General features: G+C 33.0%; 1 protein-coding gene across 1 annotated transcript; it reads right to left on the bottom strand.

Annotated features, from left to right (window-relative positions):
* Positions 1–15,947: 15,947 nt before the first annotated feature.
* LOC149560029 (uncharacterized) lies at positions 15,948–17,561 on the bottom strand. Its single transcript, XM_089827545.1, has one exon. The coding sequence runs from the start codon at positions 17,559–17,561 to the stop codon at positions 15,948–15,950; it is 1,614 nt and encodes a 537-aa protein (XP_089683671.1).
* Positions 17,562–18,072: the final 511 nt, after the last annotated feature.

Raw genomic sequence — 18,072 nt, 5'->3', positions numbered from 1 at the left:
CAACTAGAGGTGGCTTCTTCCCCATAACCACTTGTACCCACAAAATCTGTTTGTCAGAAAATTTCTAATTACTCTGGTTTCCTGTAGACGTCTAACTTGTGTTCATTCATTCTATAATAGCTTTTTTTCATTTCAAAATAACCTCATTAAGATTTTGGCAGCATGGAAAATCCATTGGATGGGACAATGTTTATTCAAGTTTAGTAATCCTTGCTATCAAATCAACAATTTAATATACAATGTTTCCCCTATAAATGCACCTTTCACAATTGATAAAATATCCTGTATTTCAAAATTTACAACCTCAATTCCTGACACCCAAAAATGAAGTTTGGCATATTTCAATTTGGAGTCAACACCATGTGATCCCATTGAGTTGACCATTCCTGTGTTTTGGGGAGCTTCCTTCTACCTCATTGTATTTCAAACCCTGAATGTGATTCTGCCTAAGGTTGTGAATCTTTTTTATGGAAATATTGAGATCTCCATTCATACAAAAATACACAAGTTTAGAATAGGTCACTTATTATATATATATATATATATATATATATATATATATATATATATATATATATATATATATATATATATATATATTTGCAGTCTTAAAATAGAAATAAGTTTAGAATAGGTCACTTATCAAACTTAAACCTACCATAAATATAACAAATCAGAAGTTTAGTACAATATGCTGATATCAAATTGTCAAACTATATAGTCGTGATAGATATTAATTGTTCGATATCAAAATAATACAGTCATTGATCAGTGATTCGACATTATAAGGTTCTTCATCAAGACTAGCTTGTTAATAATTGACAGAAAACTATAAATATATATCAAATAGAGCCAATTTTTTACTCTAAATTTAGTTGAGGCCCTTCTTACTTACATGGCCTATTTAGATGGTGTTTATCTTATCTTTGAGAGTAGGTCTCATTCTATCAAAAGAAGTTCAAGGGAGAATCGTATGGGGAGATGCCCATTAAGAAAGGCATTTTTTTCTCTTTTGGTCTCAATCTTGACAACTAAAGATGGGATGTTCGTAGGAAAGGACCTTTCTTCATCCATGAAGAAGTATATAGGGCTGATGGCATAATATAGAGCTCTCTATAGAAATTTAGTTTCAAGCTATTGTGAAATGTTAGTAATTCAAGTGCTTTGGGGTTTTAGCTCTATATATTTTTTATAATCCTTATAGGTGGGATGCTACTATTCTGATGCATTGCTAGCTTTCTATTGTTTTCTCCTCAGTGTTCCATTTCATTGTGGCATCTCTGCTATCAATTTTCTTTTCATTATATAAAGGGGGGCCCTTTCAAAATCACTATTTCCAGTTCATAACTCAAGCAAAGGAAAATAGTTGCATAATCTAGAAATTGTGAAAGTATGTACAAATACAAATACCTATTAAAATTGGAAAATTGCTGATTAAAAAATTGAAGTAGTAACTCATGCATATGCCTAATAGAGTTGCACTAGAAGATGGATTTATTATATTGTACTTTCATATCCAAATCAATTACCTTTTAAGTAAACATTTTAATATATGAGAAAGACAAGGAATACATACCTTTGCATATGATCATTATAAGAATTACAAGAAAATTGAAGAAAGCCTTGTAGCCATACAAAAACAAGTTCTACAAATCAAAAGATGACAATGGTCAAAGTTGCATCTCAAAACTAAATAAAAGAAACAATTAAAACACTATTCTGAAATCTTTAAAATCTCAATCTTAAGATAAAGCTAAAATTTGTTCTGGCCTTTCTTAGACTATTCCAATTTTGGCCCTTGACATTTCCAATATTTCCACATAGGTTCGTTTTAAAAGGCTCTTTCCTAGGGAGAACATTGCAACCTTGGCAGTACATTGTGATAGGCATTATTGGGCTTCATGCTATGTCAATTGTGACTGGATTGTAGGGAGATCCAAGTCTCCGATTTCAAATGTTCCTAAATAAATTCCAGTAGAATTGAGATCCATTTTTGAAGATAGTGATCAGGAAAAAGAAGAATCCATTAATAGAAGTTTAGCTGCTAGATAACCAAAGAACAGGAGATATGGGAACATAATCTAGATGAAAAATCCCTGTTGATTGAGAGAGATAATTGTAGGTCTTTGCAACACAGTCCTGTAGGAACTAGAACTGCATCCATACCTCACACAAGCACCGAGATATGCCCCGTCAAAGATCACAGCCCTATGGCATTTAGTGACCCTGTGGTACATTCTAGTTTGACATGCCCGAGAATGTTTGAGTGCTAAAGGGGATAGGATGAGGTTGAAAATAGGGTTTACCTAGCCACCCGAAGCTAATGAAGTAGACAGTTCAATCCCACAACCCTTTTTCCACTAAGTTACAAATTTGAGCAACTTTTACAACTTTCAACAATGCAACTTTGCACAAAAAGTGCAATTTTTACATTTTTCACCTGATTCCAATTCTATGACTTAGAAAATTTTTGGCAACAGTAAAACCTCAAAGGAATATAAGAATATAGACAATTTTATGGTTATTTCCTAAAAGTTGCTAAATTGTTGCAAAAGTTGCTAATACAACTTTGCAATTTTTGCATTTTTTGGAATTTCAACTAACCACCAACCTAAATGAATCCTAATCATTCCAAATGATTATTATAGACTCAAAACCACTAAACCAACCTACAAAAGTGCAAAAATTTGTAAAATGCAAAAGGTTCCTAAAGAGCAATTTTTGCAAATAATAGTTGTCAAACTGAACATGAGATTGTATGGTGTTCCAACCATCCAAATGGAAGTTATAACTACTAAAAGGCATGTACTTAAGATCCCCACATGTGGAAAAGGTCATTATACGGATGGTGGACAACATTGGTCAATATAAAACTCAGATTTTATGCCTTTTTTACTATTTTTTCATTTATGTATAGCTTGTAGGGATTGGTGGTGGTACAAGTCTTATATGGTTGGATAGAGGATTGAGTTAGGATTCCATTTCAATTGGTTTGAGGTCTTTATCTTGTATATAAAAAAAATTATATCAGTTTTAGTGTAGGCAGGTCAGATTTACTCCAAATTTGAGAGTTTCAACAAAATGGAATCCTAACTTGCAAACCCACTGTGGGATTTTAATGTCGCTTTGTGGAATAAAAATTAGGAGAGGGTTATTTGACATGGAAGAGATTCAGGGCTGTAGGAGCATGGCATCTATTTTTACCAACAAGCCCTAGACTGAACATAATCTTATGCCTGGTCTAGATTTGAAGGAAAAAGAAGGATCAGGCTCCTAAACTAATTAATCTGACCCAAGTGAAGGGTGTAGAAGGACAAGTTTGATATATAGCATAGATCCAAGGGGTTGAAACAAGTCTATGAACCCATTTGTTTATGTTTTCCTTCTAACCCAACCTAAATTGGTCCTTTTTATGGTTTGGGAGTTTGACCGTTAAAACTAGAAATTGTCCTAGTAGGAAGTGTTGGTAACAGTTTTGAATTTGATTGTTGAGTGCTGAGAAACCTCATGTTTGAGATTTTTCTTGTTGGTTTGAGTCTATAATAACCATTTCCATCTGAAAATTTGAGTGTTGAAACCATTTAAGAAGTATTTGCCTTTGTAGGCCTATTGGTGGCAGGGAGTTCCTAAGTGTTGATCCAAGTTGTTTGAGTACCCTAAGTTTGAGGGTTGGGCTTATGAAGTGGAGTCCACTTGCAAGGTACAGTCTCCCTGTATTAGAAGTCCATTGGATCCTTAGTCCTTGGTGTCTTCAATGAATTTATCTTCATAGAATGACCTTGGTGCCCCTACACCATTAGGCGATGATGATGAACATGAGTAAAATTATGAGATTTGTGCCTACATGTTGCAATGAAAAAGTCATGTCTATTTTGAAATTAAGAACTATAAAAAAAGTTCCAAGAGAAGCTTAGGATGTGATGCAAGAGCATCATATGCTTATTAGAGGCACATTGGAGGTCCAAGTCATCACAGAGGTCATGGAGAATCTCCTAGAGTCAATTGGGCAAGCCTTCAACCAATCATGGCTTTTGAAAGCATAAAAAAGTCATAATGTTGTATGATTTCTTGATGGATTTCAATGTTGGAAAAGTTGTAATTGAGCCATTGAATAGGATCTAGGGATTTCATAGGGTAGGAGAGTCCTTTGATCCGGTCCTATAGGTTATCATAACCTTAGCATGTCATTTGATAAGTTAACAGGTTAAAAAAGGTCTTTAAAAACATAGTTTAATAGTTAAAAATTTTAAATCTTGAATGTAACGGGTACATGGGCATTTTGGATGGAAACTCCATAGTTTAAATTTTATGAAGGAATAGGAAGTGAAACCAGTTGGAGTTGGTTAAGGGGGTTAGTTTCTATCTCCCAAGTCTATAAATATTTGTTTTGTACGGGACTATAAACACAGATTGTACAAACTATCTCAAAAAAATAGAAGGAAAGCGCTTGGTTTCAAGAGTAATTTGAAGATCTCTTTGCTTTGTGAGTGCTTCCACATGTTGGAATGATTAGTAGCATCTTAGTAGACATGTTTTGAGATTCTTTACTTAGTTTAGTGTTCAAACTTGAAGTTTTGTTCATCAAATTTCTATACTGTTTGCTATAGCAATCTTATTTCTAAGCATTTTGATAGTTTTTTGCATCTAATCATGGTTGTTCCATGAAATGCTCATTGTTTCTTTATGGAATTCCATTTATCTAACTTCTAAAAATATTTCTAATCATGAAATGAAGATCTAACTTGAGATTGGTGGCCACCAAATCAAATAAAGTTGTGAAAACAAGGGTTATTTGGAGGGGACAGTCAATTAGGAAGAGATTTTCCTTAAGGAGAGCAATCTTTGTGAGTTGATTCATGTTTATGGTGATAAAAAATAAATGTATGAATTTTGAATTAGTCCAAGAAGGCTTGGCATGTGTGAGATTGGTGATGCCCTAGGAACAAGGGTTTTGCGAAGGTGAATTGGGGCTTTTGGGGTTAGGGAACCCATAGACTGAAATTGAGAGTGGATTTGTCTAATTGAGGTCATTTTAGGAGCCTATGAAAAGTTTGAAGTCCATACATTGAGTATTTCTATATGTTGCTTTGTAAATGCACTATTGCTTCATTGATGGAAACAGGGGCAGTGTGCAGAATCTCATATATTTTCTAAAGGAGTTGCATCTAAGTCTTACATATGTTTTATACAAAGATAAAGGGTATCTAAAAAGGTCATTTATTCAAGGAGTCATTTTAAAAAATCAAAAGCTATCCATCATTTTGTTTTGCTACTGTCACAAACTTGTGAAAATGCATTGACAACATTTGAGGGAATTATGCATTTTGGCTTGCACGGTATGGAAACTGAAAGGTGTTGATGGGAACATGCTAGATAGGCTATAAAAAACCTATTAAATCCTAAAAATATCCTAGAGTTGACTGTTTGTGGGATTTGCCCATCAGGACCTAGAAGGGTCACTTGGCACATTGTTACAAATTTGCTCATTTTGGGTTGTTACTTGGGTCCATCACCCTATCCTCTGCATCAGGCTGGAAGACTTTTTTTCTATCAGATGACTACTCTTGGTAATAAGCCAACATTGGTGCAGGAGCACCAAGGTCACAAGCAAGAGGCAAGATGACCAATCCTTAGGTGGATTGGAAGACAAATGGCCTTCTAAGGTCATTAAAACTTGTAATGAGTTTAATTATGGACATGTCATCTTATTTTGATCATACATTGATCATATTATAATCAAAGCATTAATGTAAGCCTTAATGGCATTATTGAGCCTACAAGGCTAAGTCACAAGGTTCAAGTTCGAAATTGAGTTCACCAACTATAAAATTCAGATGAAGTTCGATAGAGTGAAAAATTCAAAAAAAAATTTGACATTAAATTCGCCCTATATAAGTTTAATATTTTAAAATATAAATAATATCTATAAAATATAAAAATAGTTTAACGTTTATAAAATATAAACCATAGAAAAAAACTTTATATAAAGAAACATAAAATTTATAAATACTATAAGTATTAATAACATTTATTAAATTAAAATGAATTGTAATAATTTTCTAACTTTTATAAGTAAAAAAATATTAATTAAAAATTTATATTTTTTAATCTAATATATTCTTTATTTACTATCTAAATAAATATACTAAAATATTACATCATGAATATCAAATATTTTTATTGAAAAGAAATAAAAAGTATTAATAATAAAGTTATTAAAGTGTAAATGCTAAGTTTTAATAAAAACGAATAAAATTTAATAATAGTAATATTTTATTTTTTTAAAACTCTATTACAAAAATTAGAAAATAAACATCCTTCAAAACTTTAAAAAACTAAATACATCTCGATCGTGATAAAATTTCTGAGAAAAAACTTGAAAAAAATGGTCTGATTGAAATGGAAAGGCCCAGTGCTGGGTGCGCAAAGATGCAAATGCCTTACGGGATGAGCTTTGTAGGAAAATGATATTAAGCCTATAAGCCTTTGTGGGGATAGGTTTGGCAAATGCCAATGGTAAAGAAAATCGAATGGCTGGTGAGAACCGTCGGGATGCCCACGTCTAGATTTTGCTGTTGAACCAACCCTCCTTTTGGACTTGTCTAGATTTGCAGATTCACGCACTATTGAAACCAGTGGATCAAAAGCCTCAATGTAAATAATTAAAAATTGCTTAACAAAAAAAAGTGGCGGACTGCTATGCGAATTTGACACACATTTTTTCAAATTTTCTAGCTTTTTAAATTGTTCGCCGAATTTCAAACTCCATGCTAGCAGTCCGGCTAACCTTGTGACATAGCTACAAGGTACCTAGGGGTCACTAGGAATGGATTTGGATTGATCCTAGGTTAAGGGTGGATATAAAAGACCTATAAAAGGATTGAATGATGTAATAAGGCTATCAAAGCATCTAAAAGATGTAAAAGGCACTAAAAGTGCAATATTTTGTAAAATTGCCAACATTGGCAATATAAGCCAAAATGGGCTTAATCAAGTCATGTAAGGGGTCCAAAGGGAGGTTTCATTTGGTTTTGAGAGTCTAAATGAGTTTTTTACCTCATTCCCATGTGTGGGAGACAAGTTGGGATGGTCAAAATTGATTGATAATGTAAGAGTTTTGAAGTTTGAGCAATGAATGTATAGTTCTCCCTACAATTTGAGTGCATAAAAAGGGGTATGTGATTGCTCCAAAGGTGGATTAGTGTTTTCTCCAAACAAGAGTTTCATTTTATGTTGGAAGTCATGTAATATAACCAAAGTGAAGGTGTTTGAACCATTTTGGGGTTCTAGAGACGTTGCAAAGTAAGATTTCTAGAAAGCCCTAGGGTAAAGGGGTTAGAGAGGAGGGTTTTGTAAAAACCATTTTAAAGTTGATCATGAGAGAAAAAGATAAAAGAATCCTTGCATTTGAGTCATCTCTTAAGACTATTTTGGGTCATGGGAGTTCCAAAAGTCAAAGGATTGTGAGTTGCTTTGTAAATGACCTTAAACTAGGCCTAGTTGGCAGATTGAAATAGGCAGTTTTGAGTGATATTTTACAAAACAAGTGTAGTTGGTTTTGGAATATATTTTAGAGTGAGGAAAAGGGTATTTTAATCACCCAATAGTTTAGGAAGTTCTATAGGAAAGTTTGGATAAAACAACAAATTAGTGACTGGCAAGGGCTAGTTGGAACAAGCCTAGAAGAGGCAAATTTGAGAAAGTGTAAAAGACGAGTTGCTGAGAGTGTGGAAGGAGTTGGCACATGTTAGATGGGATGTTTTGAGATGATCTAAGGTGTTGGGGTCATGGTATGAAGCCAAGGACAAGTTTTTGTATGTTGGAGGCACCAGGGTACACGAGTTGCATGGTGAACGATGTGAGTGTTTAGAAGACAAATTGAAGATTTGGGTTATAACCTCTTAGACATGGTTGTAGGAAGATGTTAAAAAGTTAGAAAAATTCTCTTGAACCATAGTAGAGTCTAATTCCTTGGGTAGATGCCTTGAATACAAGAGAATCTGAGAGTTGAGTTGTGGTTCGTAGGGGAATATAGAAGGGCTTTGCATCAAACACACACACTTGTTGTATAGGCACAAATATTGTGATCATTCATGAACTTGAACAACACCATGTTAGAAATAGTGTTGTGAAGAAGGACTACAAAATAGAGGGAAATGGCCATCAAATATGCATGATTTAAATAGCTACATTAAATAGCCCTTTACTTCATAAATCACTTCAACTCAATCATTATGTTGTATAGAAAACCTCATCATATGTCACTTTAACAAACTGATCATGTACAAAATGAAGAAAAAATTCACAAAATTAAATCTTAAAATGTTACAATAGTATTAACCTCATGAAACACACATGGGATGAATATAAATAATCAAGTATTAACCCTTTCCAACATTCCAACTTTATGATAATAATGAGTCAAAGTCCAACAAATTGGAATGCAATGATTGCAAGTATTCTTGCATATCTATTACAAAAAATCATGGTTTGGAAGAAAATTAAGAGTAAATTAGTCTTGTAGCCAAGAAAATGAGCTCAATAAGTAATTTTGAGATGGGCATCTCATTATGATCATGGATAAATCATTCAAAGCATACGCTGAACCTACCCAATATATACCTGCATTACTTACATCACATTAAATGCTGGAACAAAATAAGTAAAAGTTGTTAATATAAGAACCATTTTATGGAAGACTAAATTGATTGTCTCTATACTTTTAATTCTTGTCAAATCCATCAGTATACATTTTGTATCCTAAAATATCAAAAGTTTGATTTCTTTTCAGTAGACCTAAATAGTCTTTTTGGTTCTCTCAACCTATACATCAGCTGATCAACATTATCCTTAGAGAGAACTATATCTGTCACTGCCCCATTATCATCAGATCGAGACCTACTTTCCTTCTTACTTTTTGATGATTGTGATCCTCTACAATTCCAAGCATAATATGATTAACATACAATGGTACTTGAACAAATAACACTAATAAATATTGAGGATGTGAATTGATAATACCATTTTGCAGATGATTTTGGCATCTCACCTTTTATCACTTGTGCGTCAACTTTATTAGCCCTCTTCTTTGGCAACATGCAAATGAAGAATTAGCACAGTAAAAAATCTAAGATAAGATTAATCCACTAAAATTAGAGAATGACAAAAATTGAATTTGGCTTGTCATTAAGAATTATCCATTTGTAAAAATCCTTGCTTTCTAAGTTATATGATAACCCTTGCTTGATGAGTATTGAAAACTTCTCCCATTGTATCCTTGCTTTCGCCAGTTTGAAGTTTCTGGTTACATGCACACAATCATGACTTTACACCACAAAGCATTCACATTCTAACAATATTCATGTTCTTTCATTACATTTTGATCTAAAAAAAAAATTCTAAACTTCCACTTATTCAAACGATTAATCTAAAAATGGGTCCTATTAAAGAATCTAATATAAATTCAAATAATGTATCTAGATTCTAAACAAATCAAAACTAAATCTCATCACTTACACATCATAACAATACAGTCCACCTTAGTCATGTGAATAGTCTTGGGAAAGAGGTTGTAGCATTGTATTTGGATCTAACTGATCACTCTTCTTCTCTCTCCCTCTCTCCCTATTCAGTCTAATGAGCCAACTAGATTTGCTCGACATTTTAATGTCTCAAATATTGCCTCATGGTCTAACTCGTGAACTTTCCAAAGAATCTTATTATGTGGTTTTCCATCATATTTTATCAAGTGGACATTTAATGCGACAACAAAGTTTGAATAATGAAGAATCTTCTTCTCTATTTGCCAATCTTTGAATAACCACTAGTTAGGGTTCTTCATAGAATATCATCTAAGCCATGTGCCTATTATAACCACCGTACCGACGTGGTACTCTAAACCTTCACCATCTATAATTGAGTGATCCAATTTTTGTTTGGCTTCAACAAAATGACACAAATAATAATCTATCCCTTCTTTATTGTCTTCAAGGCCAATAATAGCAAAAATGTGGCATGCAATGACAAATGTACAAAATGCGATCATTAATTCAAAAAATACTTGGGTAAAAGTTATAAAGTTACATATTGAAATTACAAAGATATATAAATATATATTACCAGCTTGCACTAGATCTGACAAGCAGTCAAAGTCAATAGACGAATCCATCTCTACCATTTCTAGTGCTTGTGGGGGACAATAGGTGTCAATTGGGTCAAAAACTCGTATATCTCATTTGTCCACTAATTTAGTTGACTCACAGTCATCCCAATTTTCCTCTGCACATGATGCACAATAACATGCCAGTTTTCGTGTGTGGATACTCCATAAACCTACATCAGAGCTTCTAAAAGAGTGTAACTCACTAGATCCTATTAGTGTGCAACAATCCTAATATGGTGCAATGTTAGTATTATCTATCAACCAAAAAAATCTATGAAACGTAGACTCACCTTCCTTACCTAGACCCATTGTACCGTTACACCATTCGATGATGGATTTTGCATCTATCAATATTGCTCCATCTTTGTACTTGAGTTCTTCACGAGCCAATGCTCTTTTAATGCATGTGCCTACACCATCGTGCTCTCCTTTACCATGACCAGCCTCTGTGAAATTTCACATATAGTGAATTCTACACAACCTGTGCATCCTGCTCAACCAGTAGAACATCCATGCATTCTTGAATTGGGATGCACAATTATTTGACCAAATAATGTGCTGACGATATGTTATGCCCCTATCAGCCAAATCTTCATAAAATAGTTGAAAACAACCATGTACAAACTCCATAGAATGTGATCGATCATCGCTGATGTAAAAATGGTACTCCTTCAAAATCTTCCTATCATCCTCTGTACTTGTAGGTGAATGCATGAATGTTATGTGAACAAATATAGAAATTTGTTGAGAAGTATAATACTTTGCTTGCACCTCATTTTGTGTTTGTAGTGTGTAGTTCTCTTCGAAATCTACAATTGAAACAATGGTATCCAGTGGAAATGTATCCTCACACAACTTGAATTGCAAATCTAGCCATCGAGCTCTATGGGTATGCCTTGCATACTCGTAAATAATCTTTTCAAGAAAAATCTTCATGAACTCATACATTGGAATCTTTTCAATGACTAAATCACATCTTTTACCATATTTCTCATCTTTTAGATCATATGTCACTATCTTAAATTTTTCGTAATCTACTATTTCATTTTGAATTGCATGTGTACTATTTATATGTTGACAAGTTGATAAAAGTTGCAAAGAACCACAAAATAAGCTTGTACCAACCAAGCATGATTTCTTGTAAAATTGTTGGCTATCCCCTATTTCACATAAAATGTTGGATATGAATTCCCTTGAAGATCTTGGTGGCTCATTTATGTCACAATCCTGCAAAGCAAACTGAGAATGCAAAACTATGCATATATGCCTAAAAACATCAAAATGCCTAGAAAATTCAATATGTATCCTACAAAAACAAGTTGTTCATGTGTGATTTATCTTCACATAAAAAAGTTTACTCATCTCAAAAAATATTTGACTTATTCAAATTTGAGAATATATACCAATAAATTTTGCAAAAAATTGCGTCCAAGTTGAGTCCAAAAAATGTTTCACATGTGGGTTGCGATCTTTGCTACCAATCCTCCTTCTTACAACATCTCTTTGATTAGGAGAAAGATGTGTGTTATTTTTTCAAAAATCTTTGATCAATGATTTCAAAGCTTCACTAATTTCTTTATCCTTTCATGGTAGTCTACCGCTAAATGTTCATAACTTATTTTTTGTTAGATCTTCCAATCTCTCATGCCTTCGCATGGCTCTCCTAAGAGTACCTTTACCAATTTTTAATTTTTTGCTTGTCTTTCTCACGAGTCGAGCTTTCTTCATTTGGCTACTTACTATCGTCGATGTAAGTACTCATCTTGTGATATTACTATCTTTGGTGCGTGATTTAGAACCCACTTTGTCATAAGCACTCATTAGATTCTTTACAATATTTTTTTCATTTGAATCATCCATCATTCTTAGCCCAAGAATCGTCATGATAGGCCTAAATTTCAAATTCCTCATCATTTCAACAAATAATTGGCATTAACCTGTAATATTTAATTCTTCAAAAAATAATTTCCACATACAATTAACGTTTCTTTGACAAGTACGCTTGTTAATCTTGTCAAGCATTGATTTCAAAATGTTAATATCAATATCAATCAAATATTTTGATCTTCTAAAATGAATTCTAGAAAGTGCTATAATCTTCTCCATTCCCTCAATATTTTGAACATCAACATAAGGTGGAGTGTATTGCGTATCTTGAACCAAAGATGATGTGCCTTGACAATAAGATGCAAAAGATGGAATATCACCTACTTGATGTGTTGATGTTGTGCCTTCAACATGACATGATGGAGTGTATATATTGTTAGATCTACAAATCAGTGTCTCTTCAACATGAATGGATGATATGACTTCAAAATTGGAAGATGGTGTAGCAGACAATATGACTCCAACCTTGGAAGATGGTGTAGCGGACGATATGACTCCAACATTGGAAGATGGTCGATATGACTCCAACATTGAAAAATGGTGAAGCTTCACAATTCAATTGTCTTCTTGAGTGTAACAGTCTCATTCGTTCTCTTTGTCTTTCCAATTCTTCCTCTTTGTTTCTTTGTACCAGTGGTTCTTGATCCTCTTCGAAATTCAATTCTTCATTATTTCTTTGCAATTTTCTTTGCTCATGTAGTAATTTTTTTTCTCCCCTTCAAGATTCCTTGTGGTTGGGTATCAATAAGATCAGGTTACATAACATTATAGGTCTCTGTGTTAGCTATCTACCCATATAATTTATTTTTAATTTGAACTATTTCAAACCTTTCATCTATAAATTTTTTTGAATGTATGTTCATTTTTTGTCAAAAACCACCATGTACTAATTGGGCTATAGATTTTAGCTCATTCATCAAATTTTGCAACAACTTAGTTTTATAGAAACTAGACTCCATTCTAGACACTTTGAAATGTTTTTTTGATTTTAAATTAGTTTTCAATTATTTCTAGGGAGAGCACACAGATATTTCACGTTTTTAGGATGTGTCTAGTTAAAAAAATTCATTAAAAAAAAATACACATTATAAAATTACCCAAAAAATCTAGGATAAACTACATAGTGTTAACTAACTTTTGATCAGAGCGATTAAAGAATTTCAAAAAAAAAGTTAAAATTTTAGGGGGGCCACACTTTGTGCTGTGTTATGTTGTTTTGGAATAAACAGTATCACTTTTTGTGGCCCCCTTTTTTGAGGACCTAAAACTAAACCATTTTGAAAAAAAATTAGTAGTTTAGAAACTAGATTCAAAGGACTATGACTTTTGTTTTTGTCATATCTTAAAATTTTGAGCGTAACTATCTTCAAATTGTTGTTGAAGTTCAAAATTTACAGATTTCAAGAAAAAGGTGTCCACTTATACCCCCTTTTTGGCACCACAACTTGATATATATATATTCAACTACTACCACCAATTAGGACTAAAAAAGTACATACAACCACTAGAATTATTTGTAGCCTCTAATTTTCAAGCTCTTCTAGTTGTGTTTTGCTCCAAGAATACCATAAAGAGGCTATATAGAAAATCATCTGCAAGATTTGATGAGGAACCTTATAAATTTTGTAAAGAGAAAATTGACTTTTAATGGGTTTGAATATAAGAAGTTGAATTAGAAGTTGAATTGCAGCATCAAGTTTTCGAATCTTGAACCAAGCATGAGTATTTTGGCTTACTGCTAAAAGCGCTGAAGGTGGGGAAAATGCACTCGAACAGTTTGTTATAATGTCACAAAAAAATTGTCAAGTGCATGCAGTCTTAGTGAGGGTTGTCTATAAATGAGCCTTGCATATATAATAACCTTGACTATAAAATTTGTGGCTATCTATGGTGGATGCTTCCAATATAAAATATATTGTTGACTGGGAAAATTTTGTGGTATTTTGGACATAATCTTAGCAACATTATTGACCCGTATTCCTTAGCAAGTCCCTACATACTTCTGTGAGGAAACACTCCTAGTTGATGGAGGTTTTTGAAGTGTTATCTATTGAGGTTGATGTGTAGCTTTAGAAGCCATAGACAACTTGAGTTAAGTTGGAGATTAGGGATGATCAAAGTTGTGCAGGATCATACGATTGCATAAATTATTATGTTCTTGTGCTATTGTTGTAAAAGCAAGGGCACTTACTAGGCCATGAAAGGATTCTAATAGTCCCTATATAAATTGGTAAGTTCATATTCTTTTGGTAATCTTAGGGACCATGATTGAGATCCCTTTTTCCCATGGTCATCAACAAACCCATGTTGTCTTAATTGATTCACTTCTTCAAAATATCTCCCAAGGCGCTTTTGATCAAAGCTTTCGATGAGTTTCTGGGTGTCCACAATTATATTTGGGTGACCTTAAATGATGATACCATGGTGCCACCAATCAGGTGTGATCCCTTTGAAGTGTACGATAGAAAATTTAATGGTGTCTTCTTTGGTCACTACACTAAGGGAAAAGTAACTCACATTTGGACCCAAATGAAAGTGGTGTTTATTCTAATAATCTTGATTTGTCTTGCACCTTCCCCTCCTAGATGTGATTCTTGTGTGAGCATCACACAAATCCCTAAAGGGAATATTTCTTCAAATTTATTGACTTGAATTGGAATGAGTTATCACATCCATTAAAATCGTTTTCAGGTAGGTTACTTCTTCTCAACCTTTAGTGATTTTCCAAGTGGTTAGAGATTACATCACTCCCATTATTTTTTGTTTATCTAAGAGTACTAATTGTATTGTTTGTATTTTGAAGGGTTTATAGGAGTAACTGGGTTTTCTTAACAAAAACTTTCATTGTTCTTTTTTTTTATTCCATGAAAGCCCTCAAATTCTCTCCCAACTGTCCACCCATTTTATTATTTTAAGTAGAATTATTACCTGCTGCAAGTTTCCTTTTTTCTTTCATATGCCCTTTAAGTCCTTTGGATTGATTGCATCAACTACTTTCCTTAATCATCAAGTTGGCAAGATCAAAACTCTAATACTATTGTGATTTACCTCATCCCTCTTAAAGCTCCACTCACAATTTTCCCAAGACAACAATTCAAACTCAAGTCTAGAGAACATAATTTAATTTCAAATTTTACTCTACACAGATATAGTTAGTCATAAAACAAAATTTTCAACATTATATATATATATATATATATATATCAAATCTAAGTCACAAGGTTCGAATTCGAATTCGAGTTTGGCAACTATAAAATTCAAATGAAGTTTGGGAAAGAGTAAAAATTCGGAAGAAAATTCGAATTAAATTTTCTTTATACAGTTTTAATTATTTTTTAGATGTATGTAATATATCTTATCAATTATCAAAATAGTAAAAATTGCTAAATAGATCTCACAACTTCATAAGCTTGATGAGACATTTATTAAGTACAAAACATAAGAAACATGTGAAATCACAATAGCAAAGATATTTTTTTTTGCGAAGGTACAATCAATAGTCAAGACTTCATAGATTCAAGAAAGCTCGTAGTCATCAAGAGCACTTGGCTCAGATGGTGTAGTGTCATCATCAGTATCACTACCAAATTCTTCCTCAAAAAATTCAGGCTCATCTGCATCTGGTACCACTGTGTCTTGTAAAGTTTGTTGTTGTGAAGATGACTCATTTGTTGATTTGTTCGTAAGCAATTTTAAATTGCTACGAACATAGACAAGATCTCCCAACTTTCCAGACAACTTTTTCCTGTTTTTGGAATGGATGTGGTCAAAGCAACTCCAATTTCTCTCAGAAGCTGATGAACTTGCTCCTTGACTCAAAATTCGAATGGAAAATCGCTGAAGTTTAGGAGTTTTTTGCCCCATAGCTCATCCACCATCTATAACCAGGTACCTCATCTCATGTCATATCATATTTGGATGCTCCTATTCTAAACATCCCTTCCGCTTTTCTGTATTTCCAACATTGTTCTCTAATTAGAGATGCAATTGTTGGATCTGGTTCAAATCTACTAATGGCTTCATAAAACCCTGCCATAATTTCAGCTTCACTTTGTCTATCATTGTGAAATAGTTTAGGCTCCAAATAACAAGTTGTTGCATGTAAAGAAGTGTGCATCATTTTCCATCTTGAATCAACAGTCTCCCATATCTCTATGTACTCTACTTCCACATTATTTAGTGCTCTTTGAATTGCTTCCTTGCAATGATCCATGCTTTCATAAAGCATTCCAAGGCAAGGAGTGTCACCATCAACCATGCAGAGCACGCCGACAATTGAACCACATATATTTAAAACCTTTGCCCCACTTTCCCAAAAGCTACTATTTAAAACAATTTTCTCTATGATCTTTCCCTTACCACTTTTTGAGAGAGTTGAATTTTCCCACTCATTAGAACAAATTACAGATCTTAAAGCTGCTTTCTCTTCAACCACTCTTCTTAAAGTGATACAAAATGAAGCAAATCTTGTATCAAAAGGCCTCAACAACTCTCTAGATGCATGTTGCTTGTAAAGGCTCAATGTGAGACGATGATTTCGTATGAAATTCACAACTTCTCTTCCTCTATGAATTACTTCATGTATCCAAGGGAATTTTGCCAAATCATGTAGCAACAAATCCAAACAATGAGCTGCACATGGACTCCAATAAATTTCTGGGTACTTCTCTACAATCAGCTTGCCAGCTCCCACACAATTTTCCGCACTATCAGTAACCACTTGAACCACATTTACAACCCCTACTTCAAGAATTGCTTCCTCTAATAGCTGAAATATATATTCAGAAGTTTTTTTATGATTCATAGTGTCAATAACCTTTAAGAATACAACACCTTTAGGACAAGCCACTAAAATATTAATCAATGGTCTTTGATAGATATCTGACAGTCCATCACTCAATATAGTGCACCCTATTACCTTCCAAGAGGCTCTGACCACAGCTAATTTATCAGTTACTCTATCTTTTGACCTCTCTAAGAGAGTTTTTCTCAAAGCCTCAGAAGAAGGAGGTATGTACCCTTTGCCAAACTCTCCAGCCTTTTGAAATACAACACGATAAAGTGGATTTCTAGCTACATTGAATGGAATTGCAATAGTATAGAATAAATCAGCTAGTAAATCATCAACTACTTGTTTCTCACATGGTTTCCAAAAGCTAGTCAGAGTTTTTCTCTCTTTTGTTGGCTTTACAACCTGAGGTAGACATGAAGATGAAGGTATAGTGGATGTAAATCTAGGGACATCTTCAATTCTTTTTTTCTTTTGTGCACTCTTCATCTTTTGAGCAATAGAAGATGAATGCTCTTTCTCTAAAATCGCTCTAAGCTCTTGGGCCACACCTGGACATGCAGTAAAACCTCCACCTTTACTTGCCGTAATACCAAGCAGGTGATCCATGACCCTTGTTAAACTTCCAGTAATAACTTTTGGACACAAGTTACATTGAGCTTTATTAGGACTATTTTTAGTCACATGTTTCCATGCCTCCGAAGTTGATTTGTTGGGAGCCATATTACAATTTGTAGAATTAAAAACAAAATAATAATGTATTATTTCAAACTTTAAAAAAAAAAAATTCAATAAATAATTTTAAAATGTTAATTTAAAATTAAACATGTTAAAGGTCAATTTTTTACACTAATAATTCTATTATTTAAAAATTGAAATATAAATTTATAATTTATTAAACATGATATAATATATCTATTTATTTATTAAATTATAAACTTACAAAGCAAAATAAAGTAAACATATTAATATAGATCTAATGGACTCTAATATTTTAAAAGTTTTCCAAACTATGTTAATTAAAAATTAATATATCACTATTTTAAATCAATTTTTTTTTAAAAATCTAATATTTACACATATATTGAAATCACTATATAAACTGAAATAAAAAATTTACACATGTAAAGGCCTATATACAAATTATATTTAAAAAACTATATACAAATTATATTTAAAAACTATATTAAAAAAAAAAACTAAATATAAAATTAATACATATTGAAAAGTTAAA

This window comes from Cupressus sempervirens, chromosome 4 (assembly GCF_028749045.1).
Source record: "Cupressus sempervirens isolate cs-2001-9-10 chromosome 4, ASM2874904v1, whole genome shotgun sequence".
Taxonomy (NCBI): Eukaryota; Viridiplantae; Streptophyta; class Pinopsida; order Cupressales; family Cupressaceae; genus Cupressus; species Cupressus sempervirens.
Note: the sequence above shows the minus strand (reverse complement) of the source record. Positions and strands in the feature narration are given on the sequence as shown.